This window comes from Theropithecus gelada, chromosome 3, assembly GCF_003255815.1.
Source record: "Theropithecus gelada isolate Dixy chromosome 3, Tgel_1.0, whole genome shotgun sequence".
Classification (NCBI taxonomy): domain Eukaryota; kingdom Metazoa; phylum Chordata; class Mammalia; order Primates; family Cercopithecidae; genus Theropithecus; species Theropithecus gelada.
The window spans coordinates 126,909,874-126,935,506 of NC_037670.1; the positions used below are offsets into that span (position 1 = coordinate 126,909,874).

General features: G+C 42.9%; 1 protein-coding gene across 8 annotated transcripts in view; it reads left to right on the forward strand.

Annotated features, from left to right (window-relative positions):
- Window positions 1–25,633, forward strand: part of GSAP (gamma-secretase activating protein) — a 106,342-nt gene that overhangs the window by 59,071 nt on the left and 21,638 nt on the right. For 6 of the 8 annotated variants that reach the window (XR_003118512.1, XM_025378738.1, XM_025378743.1 and 3 more), the window contains 5 exons: window positions 3,290–3,382; window positions 3,510–3,727; window positions 5,611–5,680; window positions 6,223–6,305; window positions 9,340–9,393. Coding sequence is in view for 7 of the 8 variants with exons in the window: in XM_025378738.1 (XP_025234523.1) it covers window positions 3,290–3,382; window positions 3,510–3,727; window positions 5,611–5,680; window positions 6,223–6,305; window positions 9,340–9,393 (518 nt within the window). In the remaining variant the exon portion in view is untranslated. Of the gene's footprint in view, window positions 1–3,289; window positions 3,383–3,509; window positions 3,728–5,556; window positions 5,681–6,222; window positions 6,306–9,339; window positions 9,394–25,633 lie in introns of all 8 variants that reach the window. The other 2 variants (XM_025378739.1, XM_025378741.1) reach the window with 2 other exon arrangements.

Sequence of the window (25,633 nt, forward strand, 5' to 3'; positions counted from 1 at the left end):
TATTAGAAAAGTCAGCAAATAAAATATAATAAATTGATAACAGAGTTCTTTCATCAAATCTTCCTAGCAAACTTTTTGTTTGTTTGTTTGAGACAGGATCTTGCTGTTTCCCAGGCTGGAGTACAGTGGTATGATCTTGGCTCACTTCAACCTCTGGCTTCTGGGCTCAAACTATCCTCCCACCTCAGCCTCCTGAGTAGCTGGGATTACAGGCACATGCCGCCATGCCCAGCTAATTTTTTGTATTTTTCCTAGAGATGGGGTTTTGCCATGCTATCCAGGCTGGTCTTGAACTCCTGACCTCAAGTAATCCACCTGCCTCAGCCTCCCAAAGTGCTGGGATTACAGGCATGAGCCACCGTGCCCAGCCAATAAAAATAATACCCTACCTTATTTTGTTTTTAACTGACAAATAGTAATTGTATATATTTATGGAATACAATGTGGTGTTTTGATACCTGTATACATTGTGGAATGATCAAATCAGGCTAGTTAGCATATCCTGTATTTGTTTATTGTTGCTGTAACAAATTTTTTATTTTTTATTTTATTTTATTTTATTTTTTTGAGACGGAGTCTCGCTCTGTCGCCCAGGCTGGAGTGCAGTGGCCAGATCTCCGCTCACTGCAAGCTCCACCTCCTGGGTTCACGCAATTCTCCTGCCTCAGCCTCCTGAGCAGCTGGGACTACAGGCGCCCGCCACCTCGCCCGGCTTATTTTTTTTGTATTTTTAGTAGAGACGGGATTTCACCGTGTTAGCCAGGATGGTCTCGATCTCCTGACCTCGTGATTCGCCCGTCTCAGCCTCCCAAAGTGCTGGGATTACAGGCTTGAGAGTTTCAGACACCACAGACGTTCTCTTAAAGTTCTGTAAAGTTGGAAGTTCGAAATGAGTCTTGAAGGGGCTAAACCAAAGTGTGGGCAGGACTGGTGCCTTCTGGAGGCTCCAGGGAAGAATTTGTTCCTTGCGTCCTCCCTCCAGCCTCTAGTGCAAGCTTGTCCAACCCTTGGTCCATGGGCTGCACATAACCCAGTATGGCTTGAATGTGGCCCAACACAGATCTGTAAACTTTCTTAAAACATTTTTTTTTGAGATTTTAATTTTAAAATTTTTTTAGCTTATCAGTTGTCATTAGTGTATTTTATGTGTGACCCAAGGCAGTTCTTCTCCTCAGTGTGGCCCAGGGAAGTCAAAAGATTGGACACCCCTGACTAGAGGCTACTATTTCTTGGCTTGTGGCCACTTCATTCCAACTACTTTCCTCATCGTATGGTCGTCTTCTCTTCTCTAGTCAAATCTCCATCTCATAAGGATTTTTGTGCCTACCTGTGTCTACCTGGATATTCCAGGATAGTCTCCCCATCTCGAGATCCTAGTCACATCTGCAAGGTCTCTTTTACCCTATTCACAGGTTCTGGGGATTAGCACGTGCATATCTTCAGGAGCCATCATTCAGCCTACCACAGATACTACTGACCCTTTTGGTGAGACAATAATTCCCTGCTCATTGAGGGACTGAACATCCATCACTGGAGCCCACTCACCAAATGCCAAATAGGAATCTCCCTCTCCCTGCCTCAGTGATGTGGCAACCCAAATCAGGGTCATATATTTTCAAATGCCACCTCCCCACGGATATAGTGCCATCCTAATTAACTAGTTAAGTGGTACAGCTGGGAGGTAACTAGGTCATTTGATGCCGATACTTTTCATTATGTCCCACTATATTCTTGTTTGTGTTTTTGCTAGTAAAGTGTTGCCATAATAAGATGATTGCCACCATTCGTGCTAGGCGCTTTAGCATCATTTAATCCACGTTGACTGAAAGGACACTTCTAAGTCAACTGGTTTGAGTTCTATATCCTCTTTCCTTTCCACAGAACGCCTTCTATGCAAATGATTAGCATGTGTTCCTTCACTTCTCAGGAAAAGGAGTCTAGCTGGCTCACTTATAATCTAAATGTTCCATCTATATAAAATTACTACTGTGTGAATTTCTGTTTTTTAAGATCCTAGAAAAAGTATTGGCAAGGGCTACTTCCACCCTTCCATTCTCCAGAAACCTATTTTTTTATACCTTGTCTCCATCTGAGTACAAATGTTCTTGGTACAAAAATATCTAGTGCAGGGACCAAAGGTGTGAATTCTAGTCAGCTTGATATGCAAGGAAATAAATTAGTACTTCACAAAGTGTCAGTGTGTCTGCAGAGATTGTTCTGATGAATATTGATTTAAAGGTTTTCTAAACAAGATGCTCCTGCTGCTGCTGATGATGATAATGATGATCAGTGGACGAACATGGGCAACAAAATTTTAGAGCTTCCCCAAACTGGCAGAAATTATGAAGAAAATTCCCAATATAAGCTATTTCCAGCCTACCAGATTAAGGAATAATTCATGTTGCTTGATATTTTTTATTCTAATTTGCTCTGAGATCATTTAGATTCACATAAAGCCACAAATCACTTAGAAACAAAACTGCAGGTATAAATTAAGATAACCATGGCTAAATATCTGAAGAAAATTAGCCGAAGATAGAAATAAATGAGGTTTACCTAGTAAGAGAAATGTGGCTGGTCGTGGTAGCTCATGCCTGTAATCCCAGCACTCTGGGAGGCTGAAGCAGGAGGGTTGCTTGAGCCCAGGATCAAGACCAGCCTGGGCAATATGGTGAGACTCCATCTCTATAAAAATAGAAAATATTAGTGGGGTGTTGGGGGCACAGGCCTGTAGTCCCAGCTACTTGGGAGGCTGAGGTGGGGAGGATCACTTGAGCCCAGGAGTTTGAGGCTGCAGTGGGCCGACATCACGCCACCGCAACTCCAGCCTGGGTGACAGATTGAGACTCTGTCTCAAAAAAATTAACAAATAAAAAGGCCGGGCGTGGTGGCTCAAGCCTGTAATCCCAGCACTTTGGGAGGCTGAGATGGGCGGATCATGAGGTCAGGAGATCAAGACCATCCTGGCTAACACGGTGAAACCCCGTCTCTAAAATACAAAAAAAACAAAAATAGTCCCAGCTACTCGGGAGGCTGAGGCAGGAGAATGGCATAAACCCAGGAGGCGGAACTTGCAATGAGCCGAGATCTGGTCACTGCACTCCAGCCTGGGCGACACAGCGAGACTCTGCCTCAAAAAAAAAAAAAAAAAAAGGACTGTCATTAGATAGCTTATTAAATTGGTAAAACTTTTGCCTTTTGAAATATTCAGAGAAAGGCAGGGATAATGTGACGTTCTGTACCTGTGCAGCTCGTACATGTAGATGATGTAAATCTTTCTCTTCTATAGACTATTATGTGGCTGTTTACTTACCTGGTCATTTCTTCCACCTACTTAATGTTCAACATCCAGACCTGATCTGCCACAGTCTTTTTCTGACAGGTACGGTTATAGTTTTTCTCTTGTAGAGGTGGCCTATTTGAGTTTGTTTTGACTTTAATAATCTATGTTTGGGCGAAAGGAGGTTCTTTTGTTTGCTGATCTACTTTTTTTTTTTTTTTTTGGCCAGGAAATAATGAAATGATTGATATGCTACCTCATTGCCCTTTACAGTCATTGTCAGGGTCCCTGGTACTGGATTGTTGTTCTGGAAAGCTCTATAGAGCACTGCTCAGCCAATCATCTTTATTACAGCTTCTGCAGAACACCCGCTTAGACTGTGAGAAGATGGCCGCGTTGCACTGTGCGCTCTACTGCGGTCAAGGCACGCGGTTCCTGGAACGCCAGGTGAGAAGATAGCTCATGTTTTAAAATGTACAGATAGACGACACTGAACCTATTTATTTTGTGGTTGAAAATGGTCACCGGGCACAGTGGCTCATGCCTGAAATCCCAGCACTTTGGGAGGCTGAGGCGGGCGGATCACCTGAGGTCAGGAGTTTGAGACCAGCCTCAACATGGAGAAACCCTGTCTCTACTAAAAATACAAAATTAGCTGGGCGTAGTGGTGCATGCCTGTAATCCCAGCTACTTGGGAGGCTGAGGCAGGAGAATTGCTTGAACCTGGGAGGTGGAGGTTGCAGTGAGCCGAGATCGCGCCATTGCACTCCAGCCTGGGCAACAAGAACGAAACTCTGTCTCAAAAAAAAAAAAAGAAAGAAAATGGTCAGGAGTTATTTTTATTTAGTTACAATTAATTGAGGTGTATGGCCTTTCTGCTGACATCATCGTCTTTTGTGTTGCTTTTTTATGGATCCCCACCAGGTCTCAGACTCAGGGTGTTTCTGTTCTTTTGGGTACTCCCTTTTCCATATTGGGAATAAATGTTTAGCTGTGTCAGTAACATTTCAATGAAGAGCTCCATAAATAATGCGCTTCTTAAATATCTACTTTTTTTCCTGGTCTGTATTTGATCTATAATTATCAAAAGGACTAAAATCTGTGGCAGATATTTATTACATTTATAATAAAAATAGCTTACATTTGTATTTCACATTAGAGTTTATTAAGTTTATCCACACACTTTCTGTGTTATTTTACAGCTATCCTGTGAAGTCAGAGAAATCTCCTCATCAGATGTAGTTAAGATCAATGAGTGGCTGGTTAACTACAAAAAAAAAAAAAAAAAAAAAAAGAGACATTAGACATTTTATTTTAACCTAAAACATTAAAATGTACATTATTCACCTATGCTTTGACTCAAGCCTTTCTTCGTGCATCTGCTAATTGAAGTGCAACATCATTTTTCTTGCATAAAAGCACTAGTAATGAGTTACCTCTAACTTCTTGTTACTTTTTAAAAATTTTTATGTCTAAGGATATAGTAATTTAAAGACCCTTACAAAGCAATCTGTGTATACCAGGCATTTTTTTACCCAATCTTTTTAGTTGTTTCCCCTGAACCTAGTTTTCTAGTGTTTTAGAGACATGCCTTTGACTCTTTCCAAAACATTCAACTTTTACTGACCCAATGACACTCTCTGCATCCACATTTTACTTGTCTGTAGTAATATTGTATTACCTAATTTTGAAAATAAGTACAATAGCATAAACAGGTTTTGAATAAAACAGCTTACTGGTAGGAGCAGAAGTGCAAGTGTGCACCATAGCTAGGTGTGTCTTATATCATCTGTCAGTGCTGAGATGGCAAACATTCCTCCAGCAGGTGAGGGTGATTATGGAGATGAGAGAGTTGATGGTAGAGCAAGAATGATCCCTCCTCGGAAGACAGTACAGTGATGCTCACAAAGGTTAACTGGTATGTCCGTATTCACACTGAGGACCCAGCTGGAATTCACACCCAGCTCTGCTGCCTCCAAGCCTAGTGGTTTTGTTTTGCTTTTTTTCCTGGATCTCACAGCTCTTTCCACTGGTCTTTGCTATAACATGACCTACTCTTGCGCAAACGTTAGGTTGAAGAACGTTTGTTTGGTTCCCAGCCAAGGAGATTTATTTAAAAGATGTATGAAAAGGATCTCACTTATAATATGCTGTTTTACCTACCCAGAATTGCATTATGTATCTTGAAGATAGTGTAGAAGTGAGTATATTCTTAGGCAATTCTAAAATAGGTATAGAATGCAAAAGCTTCATGTATATTTGTACTTCTTTGGTAGTGGAGGCAGAGAGCAGATTTAAATACCAACAGAGTTTTGTCTGACTTTTTAAAGATTATTCAATGGATTTCTGAGAATGTCTCTGCCTGCCATTCATTTGACCTCATTCAGGAATTTATAATTGGTAAGTGTTGCTGATATTGCACCTTAAGTTGAATACTTGACCTTTTTGCTTGAGGGAAAGCAGTAAGTTGATAATGAATGCCTCAACCTGTCCAAATGCTGCTTAGGAGCACATTAAAAAAAAGAAAAAAACTCTATCGGAGTCAGCAGCTAATTAAATTTCATTCTCTTGTGGTTTTCTAAGAAGCTATGGCTGTACAGAGATTGATGAGATACAAGATAGGATCTTGATTCTATAACCTTATTAGTGATTTTTTTTTCCAGTAAGATGTAACTTTCTTAGCCCAGTTTTTTGTTGGCTGGTTTCGTATGAAGTGACATAATGTCATTTGGGTAGATATAGTACGAAGTTATTGTTCTCATTGTAAAAAGCAGAACCTGAAAATTTTAGTCAGTAGATAAAATCATAATGGTTACCGTTTTGAGGATGAGGGATAAGACAATGAAAACTTTGTTGGTTTGCTTGTTTTGGTTGAATTACAATGCTGTCATCATCTTATTAAACCACATCTTTTTTCCCCCATTTAAAAAAAATCTACTCAGCTTCTTCATATTGGAGTGTATATTCAGAGACAAGTAACATGGACAAACTATTGCCACATTCCTCAGTGCTCACTTGGAATACAGTAAGTTAACACTGTGTATGCTGTGTGCAAATAAAATCAATTCCCAGTTGTGGGTCAGTTGTTGGACACCCCTCTTATAGTCATCAGGGTCGTGATTTCACTACTGTTTTGACTGATAAAGAACCGAGTTGTTTTTTTTTTTCTTTTTTTGGCAGAAAAGTAATAGCGAATCCCTGCTATTGGCCAAAAGTATTTGTATAAAAACAGTAAAACCGAAGGAGCAGGTAAACAGGGTATTTATTATTCTTCCTGTTACCAGGCAGAACTAAACCTCTATCATGGTATTTTTATTTTCTAAGTGACTAGAGTGGATTACGATATGTACTAGGTTTATGTAAGTGAGGAATGGGTGCATTGCTGCTATTATACTTGGTAGATAAGGACCTTCATGACCTCTTTTTCCCGCCCCATTAAAAAATCTGTAATAACTCTAGAGCTTCAGGATCAGTAAAAGTCAGCAATCTTAGGCACACTCACCCCAACTGACTTTTTCTCCCTGTCGGTTCAGACTCCCTCCTTTTAAATTAGGACGTGTTGAGCTAAAACACTGCTCATTTTCTCTTGAATATGGTACAGCAGACAGAGCTTTGCTGGCCCAGCAAGTGAAAACCATGCATAGGCTGTGCCTGAAAAAGTTCTGCCTCTTGTTTCTTATTTAGATATTAGAACTACATGCTTGCTTTTGAGGCAGAAGTTTATATCAAAAAGGTATTTAGAAAAATAAGTCGAATTTAACACAGTCATAGGAAAAGATGTACTAGGATAAATGGTGACACTTTATGTTTAGACCCTGTCTAAGTATAGTCCTTAAAAAAGATGTATCAAGTGTGTTTGATTACTTTCCAAAGTTTTGGTATGCACAGTGGCAGTACTTTCCTAAAGGCCTTTTCTTTGTCTTTTACTGTCATAGTTACTAGATTTTTATGCCTCACCTTAGAATTTAAGGGAAAGGCCTGAGCTTGTTCCCGCTCTAGGTGCCCACTTTTTTCTTTCGGAACACATGTGAATAGACATGCAGACCCTGTGGTCATACGACAGGAAGTCTGCAGGTTACACCACCCTGGAGTCAGGAAATGCACATCTCCGCTCCCTCCCTTACCAACCCCCCACTGTTATGTCCTGTGTTCAAAGTGTCCAGGAGGCAGTTGGGACCACTGGTTCCCAGGGTTGTGTTAAAAGACTGAGCCACATGTTAACTGGATGTGGTGTGAGAATATCACCTTGAGGGTAACGCTTCCCTTTTGCACTTCTCAAGATTGTGCAGGGTGGAGCAGCTATTGTGGACACGCACAGGGTGACATCAGTAAGTCCCACAAGAAGAGCGATATAAAGAAACCTGTGGTTATAACCTCCCTGTACTGAACTAATCTTGGAGTTTGCCATGTTGCTTTAAACTTCTTGTGATTGGACTAGGTTACCTTAAAGATCTCTTCTAATCTTGAAAAATCTATGAGTCTATGCTTATCATTAGCTATGATGTAAATCATTTATTTTTCTCTAATCTGCAAATGTTCTTAATGCTACAACCTTAATAAAAAGCTGCCACAGGAGAAAACATGGACTTCACACTTTTGTAGGAGACAACTGACTTCGATTTTTTAAGATAATAGAAAATATGATGCCCTTACAAATAGATAATCCTGAATTATGTTTTGCAAACAACTATACCTCTTTTAAAATGCCATTTATAACCTAAAACCGTAATGAAATTTTAATGTTTTTTTTTGAGGTATCCTCTGTAGTGATAAATGAAACTCACAATAGATTCTTATCACAGCTTTCAACTGTCACAATGAAGAACTTAGTTGTTTGCATGTTCTGAAAATGTATTTCTCTGTCACTGTGATACCCTTTTTTTACAGGAATATTCTGTATCAGTAAAATCTCAGTCATTTAAATTCTAGACAAATATCAATTTTTATTTCTACATTACATCTCATAAAATATTTTCTTATATACTTACCTACTTTTTTTAAGGAAATGGAAGCTGATTTGACCAGATGAGAGGCTACTTACATAATTAACATACAGATACACTTTTCAAAGTAATAGTGAATAAAGGGCAATCTTGAAAGTTTATCATTTCATTAAATTTCTGTTTTAACGCTCACTAGTTAGCAGAATGCTATCATTTGCCCTTCTTGAAATGAATTGTTCACTTTTCAGATTTGCCATGATGATAGCGCTGCACAAACTTTTTTTTTTCTTTAGAGATGGAGTCTTGCTCTGTCATCCAGGCTGGAGTGCAATGGCACAATCTCAGCTCATTGCAACCTCCACCTCCCAGGCTCAAGTGATTCTCCTGCCTCAGCCTCCTGAGTTGCTGGAAATACAGGCACCCGCCACCATGCCTGGCTAATTTTTTTGTTTTTTAGTAGAGACGGGGTTTCACCATGTTGGCCAGGCTGGTCTCCAACTCCTGATCTAAAGTGATCTGCCAGCCTTGGCCTCCCAAAGTTCTGGGATTACAGGTGCGAGCCACTGCACCTGGCTGCTGCAGAAACTTTTTTATGGGGAGCTCTTACCTCTGAAATTACAGAGGACAATGAGGTACAGAACAATTATCCAGCCAAGTCATGCAAGAATTCCGTTAGTCTTGGTTCCTTCTAGTGAGGTAGGGGCCAACTATAATACATTTAAGTGAAAGAAGAGAGGAAGGAGTATTGATAATGAAACATTTCCTCTTTATCATTACATTTGGTGCAAACATAATTTGCCTCATTTGTTCTTTAATAGAAATGTATAAAAATACCCTATTTGCTCTCTATTTCTTTGTAATTGTCTTTTCCTTTCGTTTAGAGACCCTGTCAACTATTATAATTGTGACTTTAAAGAATACGTTCCTTCTGGAGGCAAGAGATGGGCTAGGCTATATTCACTGTTATTTATGTGCTCCAAGGTTTATTTAAAGTAGAGGTTAGAAACTGGAAGCTGCCCTTAGCTTCTTTCTGTGCAGAAAACACTCCCTGAAAGCTTGAGCTAGTGGTAGCTCATACACTGAGCAGCGGTGTGTGTGTTTTTTTCCCCACTATAGGAAATTCCTGGAATAACTCTTGTGACAGAAGACATTGCATTGCCTTTTATGAAGGTAGGTCCCTTAGAGCAAGAAACGAAAGTACAGACACATGATTAAAGCTCTGCTCCCTGAGTATTATGGTGGTTCCAAAAGGGAGTGCAAATTGGCTGGGGCGGGGAGGGCAAGGCACTAGGGTGGGTTTTCTGGAGAATCCTTCCTACATGGGTGAGTGATCACTGAGTATGATAGTATGGCAATTCTCAGGAATGCTCTTTGAAGAAGGAAGTTTCCTGAAGATAGAAGAGAGTTACGGTGCTCAACTTAAACCTTTCAAAACTGTGCCTCAGGCCAGGCTGTACTAGGGAGGTCTGGTAGATGATCTTTAGAGAGGCTGGTAACTGCTTTTACTTTATTTGCACAACTATTACTCCCTCAAAATGAGCACGCGCACACACACACACACACACACACACACACACACAGAATTTCCAGTCTTAAAACCATTAAGTAATGTGGGCTAGGATTATCTAATTTCCTTCTGGTTCTAAAAACAGCTTTTTTGTTTCTCAAGAGTGATCTGTATTGGCCCACTACGTGGTCTCCATCAACCTCTGAACATTAAGCTGTAGCTGTTAGTGTCTTTCTGCAACCTGGTGGCTTCAGAATAGTTTCGGAGTACCATAGGAGAATGGGGTGGAGTGAGTAGAAAATAATATGTATGTCGTTAAAACTAGGGGGAGTATTTTAGTGCAGTTTCCTTGAAGCTCCTTTGTTGTTTTTGGCATTTGGCATTGCCTCCTGTTAATCATAGCTTGATGTAGACTGGGAAATCTCAACTTCTGGCAGCAGGGAGCTCCGGGTGCTGATGCCTTTTATTTCCATTTGATTCTTTTGTATCTGTGAAGGGCAAGCTAGGCCTGGGCAGCTGGGGGAAGGCTGTGGCATTTGAGGTCACAGTGATTCACTGCGGGCGAGAGAGCGCAGATCGGGGCCCAGGTTAGTGGTTCTAGGTTTTGGTCTTAAGAAGAATCCCTTAAAAATAGACTGATGATCTGTGTTTCCAGGCAAAAGCATGGGACTGCTGTGAAGTCCTACTAACACGTGAAGATGAAGAGAAAAGAAAGGTTTTGTTAATAGTTTAAAAGGTGTTTTAAAAGATTCCACCCTTTCATTTTATTTATTGTTTATTGTTTCTGCCTTTTCCACTAGTCTTACCAAATCCATAATGTGTTTTTATTTTATTTTTAGAGATGGGGTCTCCTTTTGTTGCCCAGGCTGGAGTGCAGTGGCATGATCATAGCTCACTAAAATCTCTAATTCCTGGGCTCAAGCAATCCTCCCATCTCAGCCTCCTGAGTAGTTGGACTATAGTCATGAGCCACCACACCCATCCAGTTTCTTATTTTTTCTTATTTTTTTTTGTAGAGATGGGATCTTGCTATGTTGCCAGGCTGATCTCAATCTACTGGCCTCAAGTCATCCTCCTGCCTTAGCCTCTCAGAGTGCTAGGATTATAGGTGTGAACCACCATGCCAGACCATAATTTTTTTAATGGACAACAAACCAGTGAAGAAAAATTTTGAAAAAAATATCATCCACAATTCTATAGTTCCTAATGTACCAACTGTCTCTTCTCCCCCATTTCCTCTTGGCTTTTGTTATAGGTATGCATATTTTACCCAGTAGTAATTGTGATCTAGAGATATTAGATAAATTTTAGAAATTATGTTATTGTAAACATTTTTTCATGTTGCTATGTAAACTTATTATAATTTCTAATGACTGTATAGGGTTCCACTGGATGGCAGTGTCTTTTTATTTTTATTATTTTAAATTAATAAGTGTGTGAGGAAAAACTCTGTCCAAACTGTGTTTTCCCTCTCTCGCACTGCAACAATAATCAACACAGAAAAACACTTCTGTTACCAAATGTGTGGGAATTCTTTCCTCACGCACCAAGCAGCAGCCAGCAGCTGGGTGTCCTCTAATTCAGTTCTGACGCTACCTACCCAGAGACAGTGTCAGATCCCACAGGTTGGGGGGCATAGTCCCCAAGACTACCTTCCATACCCTCAGATACCAGGTGCAAGTCCAGGCCTCTGGAACTTCTGACCAACTGTCTTCAAGTTGGGGTTCCCACGAAACCTCTTTAGGTTTGGTTAATTAGCTGGGGTGGCTCACAGAACTCAGGGAAACATGTTTAGTGGCCTATTATAAAGGATATTGCAAAGGATACAGATGAAGAGATGCATAGAGTAAGGTCTGGAGGAAGGGACGTGGAGCTTCCAGGCCCTCGTTGGACTCACCACCCTCCAGGAACCTCCACCTGTTCAGCTATGGGGAAACTTCCCCAACCCAGTCTTCTGGGATTTTTATGGAAGCATTCCTTTCCTCCAGGGTATGAGGTGGCGCCCTCTTAGGGGAGGGTCTTAAGATCCACAATCAGAAAGGTAGGGGGGTGGGGCGGGGGTGGTGGTGGGGAGTGGTGGTGGGGGGAGAGTCCTGCCTTAGGGCAGGTGAAAGGAAAGCAGGAGAGAGAGAGTTTCCTGAGACTAGTCCTGGTCCCGAAGCCTAAAACACTCAATATTATAACAGTAGGCTGTAACAAAGGCTATGGGCATTATGAACCGGGGGGGGGGTGGATGAAAATTAATACATACAAAACACCACAATAAGTATGTCATATTTTATTTTGAGGTAGGGTCTCACTCTGTTACCCAGGCTAGAGTGCAGTGACACAGTCATAGCTCACTGCAACCTTGAACTCCTGGGCTCAAGCAGTCCTCTTCCTTCAGCCTCCTGAGTAGCTAGAACTACATGTGCATGTCATCATGTCTGGTTAATTAAAACTTTTTTTTTTTTTTTTTTTTTTTTGTAGAGACAGGGAATTACTATGTTGCCCAAGCTAGTTTCGAACTCCTAGGCTAAAGCCATCCTCCCAACTCGGCCTCCCAAAGTGTTGGTATTACAGGTATGAGCCACCATGCCCTGCTGGGTTGCAGTGCCTTAACTCAATTGTTCTTCTGTTTTGTTCTACTCAGCCTCCTGTGTAGCTGAGATTACAGGCGTGCACCACCATGCCCAGATAATTTTTGTATTTTTAGTAGAGGTGGGGTTTCACCATGTTGGTCAGGCTGGTCTTGAACTCCTGACCTCAGGTGATCTGCCCACCTTGGCCTCCCAAAGTGAATATTTTTATACATATAGTTTTTCTTTTGATCTATTCCCCTAAGGTTAAGAGCCCAGAAGTAATATTGGGTGAAAGGCTATGACGATTTTTATAGCATTTGATTCTTATGATAAATTGATATTCAATGAAAGGGATGTCACACGCGTCCATGTGAAGAGACCACCAAACGGGCTTTGTGTGAACAATAAAGCTTTTTAATCACCTGGGTGCAGGTGGGCTGAGTCTGAAAAGAGAGTCAGCGAAGGGAGATAGGGGTGGGGCCATTTTATAGGATTTGGGTGGGTAGTGGAAAATTACAGTCAAAGGGGGTTGTTCTCTTTCGGGCAGGGGTCAAAAGGTGCTCAGCCGGGGAGCTACTGAGCCAGAAGAAGGAATTTCACAAGGTTAATCACTCAGTTAAGGTGGGGAAGAAACATATCACAATGGTGGAATGTCATCAGTTAAGGCAGGAACCAGCCATTTTCACTTCTTTTGTGATTCTTCACTTGCTTCAGGCCATCTGGATGTGTACGTGCAGGTCACAGGGGATATGATGGCTTAGCTTGGGTTCAGAGGCCTGATATTCAGAGGCCTGAGCAGGATTAGGAGAGGCATGGGAATCTAGAGTGGGAGAGATTAAGCTGAAGGAAGATTTTGTGGTAAGGGGTGATATTGTGGGGTTGTTAGAAGGAGCATTTGTTGTATAGAATGATTGGTGATGGCCTGGATATGGTTTTGGATGAATTGAGAAACTAAACACAAGGTCCAAATAAGAGAATGAGAAAAACAGATACTAAAGGACTAAATTGGGAGGACATCCAATTAGAGAGGACCCAAGGGGGTTCAGTGTAATTACTTGCTTGGTTGGCAAGTTTAGGCTCTATCCTTGAGTTTTTTTATGTTGTCATATACCAGGCCAGATTGATTTAGGTAAAAACAACACTTTTCATTTAAAAATATAGAGTCTTTTTTTTTTTTGCAGTGAGTAAGTTGAGGCCTCAGAGATTTTGGAGGAAAGAGAAATGCAAAGCCAGCAATTATTTGTTAAAGATGGATTAGAAATGGCTAGGAGAGAGTGAGTGAGATTGGTAGTGTGGTGGACATAGCTGGGGGGAGGAAGAGGGTGGCATAAGAACAGGAACAAGAATAAGAATGAATATAAAGGTAAAGAATAGGACTTCATCAGAGTGAAAGTATTGGAGTGTACCCTGTCAGCAAAGATCATTTATCCACTCTAAAAGGGAGTTAAGAGTGGTGGTTTGGGGATAGCATGAGGAGATATTAGCTGTGATGACTTGGAGAAATAGTGTAAAGCGGCAGTGTAAACAAGAGCAGGACATTTATGAGTAGTAGAGAACAGTGAATAGGAGTATGACTAGACAGAACATAGTAGGGATGACAAGTTTTTGGGGTGCAGTTCAAGTTGGGCTGGTGTCTGGAATGAGACTGGGCCCTAATAAAACAGAGCATCCATACAGGAGCTCAAATGGGCTGTACCCCGTAGCATCCCGAGGACAGGCCTGAATTCTGAGAAGGGCAAGTGGTAAAAGTATTGTTCAGTCCTTTTTAAGTTGGTGGCTGAACTTGGTAAGGTGTGTTTTTTTAAGACCATTGGTCCATTTTACCTTTCCTGAAGATTGAGAATGATAGGGGTCTGAAGGTTCCACTGAATACCAAGAGCCTGAGAAACTGCTTGGGTGATTTGACTAGTAAAGGCCTGTCCGTTATTGGACTGTATAGAGGTGGGAAGGCCAAACTGAGGAATTATGTCTGACAGAAGGGAAGAAATGACTGTGGTGGCCTTCTTAGACCCTGTGGGAAAGGCCTCTACCCATCCAGTGAATGTGTCTACCCAGACTAAGAGGTATTTAAGTTTCCTGACTTGGGGCATGTGAGTAAAATTGATTTTCCAGTCCTGGGCAGGGGCAAATCCCTGAGCTTGAATGTATAGGGAAGGGAGGGGGCCTGAACAATCCCTGAGGAGTAGCAGAATAGCAGATGGAACACTGAGAAGTGATTTCCTTGAGAATAGATTTCCATGATGGAAAGGAAATGAGAGGTTCTAAGAGATGGGCTAGTGGCTTGTAACCTACATGGAAGAGGTTATGAAATGATGACAGAATAGAATGGGCCTGTGAGGCTGGAAGGAGATATTTTCCTTGGTCTAAGAACCATTTGCCTTGTGTGGGAAGAGATTGATAGGTGGAAGTTTCAGTGGGGAAGTAGGTGGAAGTGACCGATGAGAAGGAGGAAAACTGACAGTGAGGGACAGAAGTTGGAACACTAGCTGCTGCTTTAGCTACCTTATCAGCATAAGCATTGCCTTGAGTGATGGGATCTGACACATTTTGATGGCCTTTGCAGGGAATGACTCCAGCTTCCTTTGGAAGTAAAGTGGCCTTGAGAAGAGTTTTTATTAAAGAGGCATTAATGATGGAGGACCCTTGCATAGTGAGGAAACCTCTTTTTGCCCATATAACAGCATGGTGGTGCAGGATATGGAAGGCATATTTAGAGTCGTATAAATATTGACATGTAATCCTTTTGCAAGAGTGAGGGCTGGAGTTAAGGCAATGAGTTTGGCTTGCTGAGAGGTAGTGGAAGGGGGCAGAAAGTATATGCATCAGGTGTGAGGAAGAAAATAGATTTTGGAAGTTATGAGAATTGTAGAGAGTGAGTTGAGCACATAGTTTGTGATTTTGAGGGCCTCTAAAAGTATTAAAGCAGCGGCAGCTGCCGCATGCAGACATGAAGGCTAGGCGAAAATAGTAAGATCAAGTCGTTTGGACAGAAAAGCTACAGGGTGCTGTCCTGGCTCTTGTGTAAGAACTCCTACCACACAGCCCTGCACTTCAGCTGTGTGTAATGAAAAGGGAGTGATGAGTTAGGGAGAGCTAGTGTGGGAGCTGTTTTTTAAGGAATGGAAAGGGAAGTGGGGAAAGGATTTAGGATCTATGGGGTCAACTAGGTTTATTTAGAATAGAATAATGGGTTGTGGAGAGAGGTATTGAGGATAGGAGAGTATATGGGTTTGGCACCATGGGGTGGATAGGCAAAACAATTTGGTTGATAGGCGCAGATCTTGAACTAACCTATAAGGCTTGTCTGTTTTTGGGACAGGCAAAATGGGGGAATTGTAAGGAGAGTTTATAGGCTTTAAAAGGCCATGCTGTAACAGGTGAGTGATAACAGGCTTTAATCCTTTTAAAGTGTGCTGAGGAATGGGATATTGGCATTGAGCAGGGTAAGGGTAATTAGGTTTTAATAGGATGGTAAGGGGTGCGTGATCTGTCACCAAGGAGGGAGTAGAGGTGTCCTATACTTGTGGATTGAGGTGGGGAGATATAAGGAGAGAATGTGAAGGAGGCTTTGAACTGGGGAAAAGGCGGCAATGAGGTGTGACTATAGCCTAGGAATAGTCAGGGAAGCAGATAATTTAGTTAAAATGTCTTGACCTAATCAGGGAACTGGGCAGGTGGGGATAACTAAAAAGGAGTGCATACAAGAATATTGTCCAAGTTGGCACCAGAGTCGGGGAGTTTTAAGGGGTTTTGAAGCCTGGCCGTCAATACCCACAACAGTTATGGAGGCATGGGAAATATGCCCTTGGAAAGAAGGTAATGTGGAGTGGGTAGCCTCTGTATTGATTAAGAAGGGGACAGGCTTACCTTCCACTGTAAGAGTTACTGAAAGCATCTGTGATGGTCCAGGAAGCTTCTGAGGCGATCGGGCAGCATCAGTCTTCAGCTGCTAAGCTGAGAAGATCTGGGAAGGAGTCAGCCTTGGGTCAGAGTTCCAGGGGCTCCAGGAGTGGCTGCCAGGCGAGTTGGACAGTCTGATTTCCAGTGGGGTCCCGCACAATTGGGACACAGCTTAGGAGGAATCCTGGGCTGTGGGCATTCCTTGGCCCAGTGGCCAGATTTCCGGCACTGAAGTAAGATCCTGGGGGAGGAGGTCCTGAAGTAATGCTTGACCGCTGCAGCTTAGGCATTTTGAAGTTCTTATGTGCTGGAGATGTGGCTGGGGTTTCTCTCACAGTGGAGGCAAGGAATTGCAACTCAGAAATATGTTGCTACTTGGCTGCCTCTACTCTATTATTGTACACTTTGAAGGTGAGGTTAATTAAGTCCTGTTGTGGGGTTTGAGGGCTGGAATCTGATTTTTGGAGCTTTATGTAATGTCAGGAGCGGATTGGGTAATAAAATGCATATTGAAAATAAGACAGCCTTCTGGCCCTTCTGGGTCTAGGGCGGTAAAGCGTCTAAGGGTTGTTGCCAAATGGACCATGAACTGGGCTGGGTTTTTATATTTGATGAAAAAGAGCCTAAATGCTAACTGATTTGGGAGAGGTTGGATAAATAAAAAGGAGCATTAACCTTGACTGTGCCTTTAGCTCCAGCCACCTCTTTAAGAGGAAATTGCTGGGCAGGTAGGGGAGGGCTAGTCGCGGAAGGAAACTGTAAGCCAGACCAGGTGTGAGGAGGGGAGGTGATAAAAGGATTATAGGGTGGGGGAGTGGAGGCTGAAGAAGAATTGGGACCTGGCTTGGCCTCACGAGGAGCAGCCTGGGGAGGAGGGGAGAGGTCAGATGGGTCTGCAGAAAAGGAGGATTCAGAGGACTCAGAGCTTGGGGTGGAGACTGAAGGAACAGACAGGAGAGAAAGAAGACAGATTTGGAATGAGTCGCATGGGAGCAGAGACTAGGGAGGGACCAATGTGTAAAAGAATGCCTGGACGTCAGGTACCTCAGACCCATTTGCCCATTTTTCGACAAAAATCATCCAGGTCTTGTAAAATGGAGAAATCAAAAGTGCTGTTTTCTGGCTATTTAGAACCATTATTGAGTTTGTACTGGGGCCAAGCAGTGTTGCAGAAGAAAATAAGGTGCTTAGGTTTTAGGTCAGGTGAGAGTTGAAGAGGTTTTAAGTCTTTGAGAACACAGGCTGAGGGAGAAGAAGAGGGAATGGAGGGTGAAAGGTTGCTATAGTGAAGGAGGCAAGCCCAGATAAAAGAGAGGGTAGAGACACAGAGAGAAGTGGGGTGTAGTGAGCAGCCCTGGGCTGCAATGTGGGTGAGCAGCCAAAGCAAGTGTCCCTGTAATTGACTTGCCACCAAGGGAATGTGGGTGAATGACCCCAGGACCACAGGCACATGCCACCAAGCCTGGGTGAATGTGGGCAGGTGTCCCCATGGTGATCAGACACCAATGGAGTGTGAGTGAATAATCAGGCAGGCCTCCCTGCAGTGATTAAAACACCAAGGGAAGACTGTCTTCCAGAGTCTGTGACTGACACTGGAGTTTTGGGTCCACAGATAATATGTGTCTCCTTTGTCTCTACTTCAGAGGAAAAAGAACTGGAATTGGAAGGACAGGGAGATTGAAGGGTAGCAAGAGAGGCTGGAGAAGAGAGTGAAAAGACCGCCCACCCGATTTGAAAGTGGTGAGATGTTCCTTGGGCTGGTCGGTCTGAGGACCTGAGGTCATAGGTGGATCTCCTCACGGAAGTGAGGGCGAGGACAGGGGACCAGTCTCCCGAAGGAGTCCTCCTGTTCCAGGTCTTTGGTACCAAATGTCACTTGCGTCTGTGTGAAGAGACCACCAAACAGGCTTTGTGTGAGCAATAAAGCTTTTTAATCACCTGGGTGAAGGCGGGCTGAGTCCGAAGAGAGTCCGCGAAGGGAGATACGGGTGGGGCCATTTTATAGGATTTGGGTGGGTAGTGGAAAATTACAGTCAAAGGGGGTTCTCTTTCAGTTAGGGGCAGGGGTCACAAGGTGGTTAGTGGGGGAGCTTCTGAGCCAGGAGAAGGAATTTCACAAGGTTAATCGCTCAGTTAAGGTGGGGTAGGAACAAATCACAATGGTAGAATGTCATCAGTTCAGGCAGGAACTGGCCATTTTCACTTCTTTTGTGATTCTTCACTTCCTTTAGGCCATCTGGATGTATACTGTAGGTCACAGGGGATATGATGGCTTAGCTTGGGCTCAGAGGCCTGACAAGGGCTAATTTACATTTACAAGGGATTTATGAGTTTACCAGTTTTACTACAACCTTATCAACATTGTGTATTTTCATTTAAAAAGTTAAGTATAAAAGTGGTGGAAAGGTCCTATTAAGTTTTACCTATTAGGTTTTCTAAGAATATGGTTTAACTTTGCTTAGATACAAAGTTACTTCTTTTTTGCACTGGCTTGTTTGTTTTCCATGTGTGGGTGTGTGTAAAATGGGGTATTTTGTGTCCTCCATGTGTTTCTGTCCTCCTTTTACATTCCCTCTTTCTCCTCACGTTTTTCTCCTCTACCCAGAGCTGTCATATTTGGCTCTGCAGACAGTTGTTTCCCATTCACCATTTCCACACATGCTTGGGAGCTCTTTTGGCTCCACCTGTACTCATGTGCTAGTAGTTATTAATACCAAGGACAAGTATGAGGCACTGTAGATCTCTCTCTGACCCTCTGCACATAGCCACGATCCATCAAGGAAGGCAGAGGTATATTACTGAGAGTAGCCTTGGACTTAGGAGAAGATAGTACTGGGTTTGGTTTGACCAACTCCACCCACCCCAAATGCTCAGCATGGGAGACTCTAATCAGGAGATTCCCATTCCCAAGACACCTGGTCCTGCTGTTTCTCATTTGTTTCCTCATGTCTGCTTGCATAATACCACTCACTCACTCCAAGCTGCTACCTTCACCTTTAACCTACTTCTTCTATCCCAAGTCCCAACTTAATTATAGAGGGATGAAGCTGGTTGCACGAGCATGTCCCACCCTCAGCTCCTCTCTCCCTAGTCCCAGTTATGTGACTGTTCTTGCCATACTTACCCAATAGGAGGTGGCTCTGGACACTCATGACCTGAATTACAAATTACCTAAGAGTGTGTGCTTGCTTCCACATTCTTTCTTTGAGCCCAAGGGACCCATTCTATTTACTCTGACCACACTTACTTCTTTTTGCCTTAGTAGATGAGTGCCCTGATAAGGAGTCAAGGGAGGAAAGGGGTAGGGGTGTATGTGTGGGAACTAGATAGGTATGTTCCTCCTGTTCTCTCTGCATTCTGAAGCACTTCCTTTTAGTATAAAGTGGAACACTGTACAAATGTTTAATAAATTGTGATATTGCTATGATCTGAATGTTTACATCTCTTCAGAATTCATATATGGAAGTCCTGACCCCCAAGGTGATGGTTTTAGGTGGTGGTGCCTTTGGGAGGTCATTAGTTCATGAGGGCAGAGCCCTGGCGATTGCAATTAGTACCCTCATAGAAGAGACCCTACAGAGCCAACTTGCCCTCCCGCCACATGAGGTTACAGTGAACACATGGAGGTCTAGGAAGTGGGCCCTTATCAGACACCACATCTGACCACAACCTGATTTTGGGCACTCCAGTCTGAAGAACTGTGAGAAATAAATTTGCTGATAAGCCATCTGGTTTATAGTATTTTGGTGTAGCTGCTGTAACAGACTAAGACCTATATGAACATCTTGGGCAGGATAAACCAGTTAAATCAGAAAATCTTCCTTAGAGAGACAAAGGACTTCCTCATCTTAAAAATAGTTCTCAAAGTCATTTTAAAAACACTAAACAGGAAATATATTGAAACAAGGTGCTTGCCTTAAAAGGAATGTCATTAACAGTGTCCTTCCTAAGAATGATTTTATCCCTTTGTAAACTATGGATTGCTCTAGGGAAACGGCAACTTTCATAAAAGGCTAAAAATTGCCCTTGATTTTATTTTTATTTTTTAAAAATTTTGATTGATTGATTGATTGATTGATTGAGATAGGGTCTCCCTCTGTCACCCAGGCTGGAGTGCAGTGGTGCCATAGTGGCTCACTGCAGCCTTGACTTCCTGGGCGTAAGCAGTCCTCCCACATCAGACTCCCAAGTAGTTGGGACCACAGGCACACGCCACCAAGCCTGGCTAATTTTTTTTTTTTTCCTGTGGAGACAGGGTCTTAGTATGTTGCTGGGGCTGATCTCAAATTCCTGGCCTCGAGGGATCATCCCACCTCAGCCTCACAAAGTGCTGGGATTACACACATGAGCCACCACACTTGGCCTGCCCTTCATTTTATGAGAAGAAAAACCATTAAAACTATTCAACCACAGGAAGCATGTATGGGTTTTTAAAACTGGAAAATAAATATAAGTATAAAGATGAGCATGATACAAATGGAGAAATGGGATATTTTTACCACAGTCTTTAAGTTGGACATCTGTATTTAGTCACTTGTTAGAGATTGTTGATTACCTGACTCGGAGACTGGGAAGGACAAAAGCTTACTGCTCCTTTCTTTTTTTTTTTTTTTTTTTCTTTTTTGAGATGGAGTCTTGCTCTGTCGCCCAGGCTGGAGTGCAGTGGCCGGATCTCAGCTCACTGCAAGCTCCGCCTCCCGGGTTCCCGCCATTCTCCTGCCTCAGCCTCCCGAGTAGCTGGGACTACAGGCGCCGCCACCTCGCCCGGCTAATTTTTTGTGTTTTTAATAGAGACGGGGTTTCGCCGTGTTAGCCAGGATGGTCTCGATCTCCTGACCTTGTGATCCGCCCGTCTCGGCCTCCCAAAGTGCTGGGATTACAGGCTTGAGCCACCGCACCCGGCCTACTGCTCCTTTCTACTTATGGCCACTCAGATGTGAGGGTGTTACTGCCAATGTCTATCAGTCGTCTGATGTCCCTGAGCAACTGGGAGAAGAGTAGTTTATACCTGGGCTGCTCTCCATTCAGAGACTTATCTGCTTTTTCACTGGTGTTAAACTGTTTTAGGCTGAGTGCGCTGGCTCACACCTGTAATCCCAGCACTTTGGGAGGCCGAGGTGGGTGGATCACTTGAGGCCAGGAGTTCGAGACCAGCCTGGCCAACATGGTGAAACCCTGTCTCTATAGAAAATACAAAAATTAGCAGAGTGTGGTGGTGCATGCCTGTAACCCCCAGTACTTGGGAGGCTGAGGCAAGAGAATTCCTTGAACCTGGGAGGTGGAGGTTGCAGTGAGCCAAGATCACGCCACTGCACTCCAGCCTGGGTGACAGAGCAAGACTCCACCTCACAAACAAAACATGAAGTTTTAATTGGGCAGAGCATGAGTGTAATTAATTGCTTAGTGAAGCACAAAAGACACAAAAGCACAAAAGACTTGACCCCCACAATACAGACAACCATGATCACTTAAATAAAAAGATTTTTAGTGGTCTGAAGTATTGGTATAATTACAATGTAATAGTTTACAGTTTTTAAAAATTGTTGCTTTGACAAAGATGTAGCATCAATAGCCGTGTTAGTTGGTTATGTGGGAAATACTGATTTCCCAAAGTTCAGTTTGCACATATTTTCTGGAACAGTTAATTATAGTGAGGCCAGTGGATACCATAAACCTTAATTTTATGATGCAACAAAAAAATACTAATTAGAGGTAGATTAGCATAGACTAAAAAAATAAGATGATACTGGCTGGGCATGGTGGCTCATGCCTATAATCCCATCATTTTGGGAGGCCTAGGCGGGTGGATCACCTGAGGTCAGCAGTTCGAGACCGGCTTGGCCAACACGGTGAAACCCCTGTCTCTACTAAAAATGCAAAAATTAGCTGGGCATGGTGGTGGGCGCCTGTAGTCCCAGCTACCCGGGAGGCTGAGGCAGGAGAATTGCTTGAACCTGGGAGGTGGAGGTTGCAGTGAGCCAAGATTGCGCCATTGCACTCCAGCCTGGGCGACAGAGGGAGACTGCGTCTCAAAAAAACAAAAACAAAAAGAAGAGCTTGAGGCTAGTGATTTCATTCCTGTTGTTTCTGTACCAATGGGGGTGTCTTCAGGCTACTTCCTAGATGATGAAATTGAGGAACAGACCCAGGATGGAGGATTCTTGTTTTTGTTCCTCTTCTACCAGCTACTACACTGTGCTGGTCTTATTCATAGTTTTGGTTGGGGACAAGTGTTTTTAATTCTCAAGACTGAGAGGAGGGAAAGAGCTTAGCATTGACTTTCTCAGGGCATAAACTGATTGTGAGATGGAATAGTTTAGAGCCATATTTAGTGATTTCATTTTTAGAAAAAAATTCAACCCATTGAAAATAATAGAAACTACCCAGATGGGCAAGTAAGTGGAAATTTTTGCGAGATAAGGAGCGAGTCCATTTATATTCAGGACACCTTGAAATTGCAGCATGCATTTCCCTAAGTGGGCAGCCTTAGGAGTTCTGGTCACTTACCCTGTGAATGAGTGTTCCTGTTTAGAGCATCTTAGTTTAGTGCCTTCCTAGCTTTATGTATACACAAACATTTTCTATTTATTCTGTCAGTGCTTAGAGGTAGTGGGTCACTGTGTTTCTCTGGGCTGTAAGTAAAAGCTGATACTGAGATGGGATCCACTGAAGAGCCAAATTGGATGATGCTTTAGCTGTGCTAGTTGAGTCCTGGCACACAGAGGAAATGGTTCTCTTTGAGCTGGCCGACTCCTCTGTAAGAAGATGCTGGTTAATCAGCAGAAGTAGGACCAAAGCCAGAGGGCCTTTTAGAAATGAAAGACAGATTTTTTTTTTTTTTTTTTTCTGGCAGTAATTTGCAGATGAACCAGTACCACAGAGTTTTTTTGTTTGTTTTTGGATTAATCAGCAATCCAAATAATAAATGGGAAACAATTCCTTAATGTAACCCACTGGTTCTTTTGTTCAGTGAATAGTTGTGATGGGCTGTGTTTGGCAATTATTTCAGGTCATCCTACGAGAAAAAACTCCCCTTTATGTAGGAAAATGCTTCTAGGTCATTCCTTGAGGATCTGATTGCTTCTAACATTGTCTCTAATTCAGGGGTATTTTTCTTTGCTTTGGTTTTTTTTTTTAAGACAGTCTCATTCTGTCTTCCAGGCTGGAATGCAGTGGCATGATCTTGGCTCACTGCAACCTCTGCCTCCCCAGGTTCAGGTGATCCTCCCATCTCAGCCTTCCAAGTAGCTGGGACTACAAGTACACGCCACCATGCCCAGCTAATTTTTTGCATTTTTAGTAGAGCCAGGTTTTCACCATGTTGCCCAGGTCTCGAACTCCTGAGCTCAAGTAATCCACCCATCTTGGCCTCCCAAAGTGCTGGAATTGCAGGTGTGAGCCACTGCACCCGGCATGGGTATGTTTCTTATACAGCATTTTTGTGTTTTATTTTTAAAGCTTTATTAGCTCTTTTCAAGTAGCTGGTGATGGGCTTTTTGGGCGGTTGTGGCTTTCATTTTGTGGTGCTGTTGTTCCTGATGAGTACAGTATTTGCTTTGTTGGATAAGTGCTAGCTGATTGACAGTGATTTCCTGTGCTCCCAGGTTCATCCTTTTTTTTTTTTTTTTTAATTTTAAGTTCCAGGATACATGTGCAGGACATGCAGGTTTGTTACATAGGTAAACGTATGCCACGGTGGTTTGCTGCACCTATCAACCCATCACCTAGGTATTAAGCCCAGCATGCATTAGCTATTTACTCTGATGCTTTCCTTCCCCCAAACCCCCAAGAGGCCAGAGTGTGTGTTGTTCCCCTCCCTGTGTCCATGTGTTCTCATTGTTCAGCTCCCACTTATAAGTGAGAACAAGTGGCATTCGATTTTCTCTCCCTGTGTTAGTTTGCTGAGGATAATGGCTTCCAGCTCCATCTGTGTCCCTGCAAAGGACATGATCTTGTTCCTTTTTGTGGCTGCATAGTATTCCATGGTGTATATGTACCACATTTTCTTTATCCAGTCTATCATTAATGGGCATTTGGATTGATTCCATTTCTTCACTATTGTGAATAGTGCTGCAGTGAACATACATGTGCATGTAGCTTTATAATAGAAGGATTTGTATTCCTTTGGGTATATACCCAGCAATGGGATTGCTGGGTCAAATGGTATAATACTTCTGGTTCTAGGTCTTTGAGAAATCGCCATACTGTCCTCCACAATGGTTGAACTAGTTTACATTCCCACCAACAGTGTAAAAGCATTTCTATTTCTCCACAGTCTCACCAGCATCTGTTGTTTCTTGACCAGGCTCAGCCTAGAGCATAGGTGGTGAATGGTGTGTCTTGGCTTTTAGGATAGGATTGTGCAGATTCAACTCTCCCTTCCCCTCCCCTCCATTCTGGGTTACAGCATCTAAAATGTTATGTGGGAGATCCTTTTATTCTCTGGGATAATGAGCATGCTGGCGTCACCTTGGCATTTAGAATCCCTCAAAGATTTGGCCCTAACTACCTCTTCAACTATATCTCCTATTTTAAAACCACACAATAAGCTAGAGGTGTATAGATTGAATTAAGTGTTTGAGGGTGGGGTGCCCAGGATTACTTGAACATGCTCACTGTTCTCAGTCGTGGCTGAATGTTAGGATCACTTGGGGGAACTTGTAAAACTCATAAGGCTCAGGCACACCCCAGGCCAATTAAATCAAATTGGGGATGGGACCCAGGTGGTTCCAGTGGGCAGCTGAGGCTGGGAGTTGCCCATGCTGGAGGGTATTGTCTTCACCATAGAGAATGAAGTGCTGTTGGCTCTAATGCTCTGGCTCAGATCTGAGCCCCGAATCCAGGTTATAGTCTCTGTCTTTGCTCACACCTAAGAGTCCCACCTGGAACATCCTTTCTTTGTCCTTCACTGACTCAAATAGACTTTCCAACTTACAATGATCTCTGTGCATTTCTTTTTTTTTGGAGACAGAGTCTCGCTCTGTCGCCAGGCTGGAGTGCAGTGGTGCCATCTTGGCTCACTGCAACCTCCGCCTCCCGGGTTCAAGTGATTCTCCTGCCTCAGCCTCCCAAGTAGCTGGGACTACAGGTGCATGCGAGCACGCCCAGCTAATTTTTGTATTTTTAGTAGAGATGGGGTTTCATCATGTTGGCCAGGGTGGTCTTGATCTCTTGACCTTGTGATCTGCCTGCCTCTGCCTCCCAAAGTGCTGGGATTACAGGCATGACCCATCGCACCAGGCTGCATTTCTTAACTGAGAAAAATTATCACTTCTCTAGTGGATACCAAATAGTGACATAGTTTTTTTTTCTGTATCATCTTAATATCTGTAAGATATTATAGATATTCTAATATCTATATTAGGTCAGTGACCTCCCTGAAAACGATGTAAGTTCATGTGAAAATATTTTTGGGATGTTTGGCTAACAGTATTTCTTACTT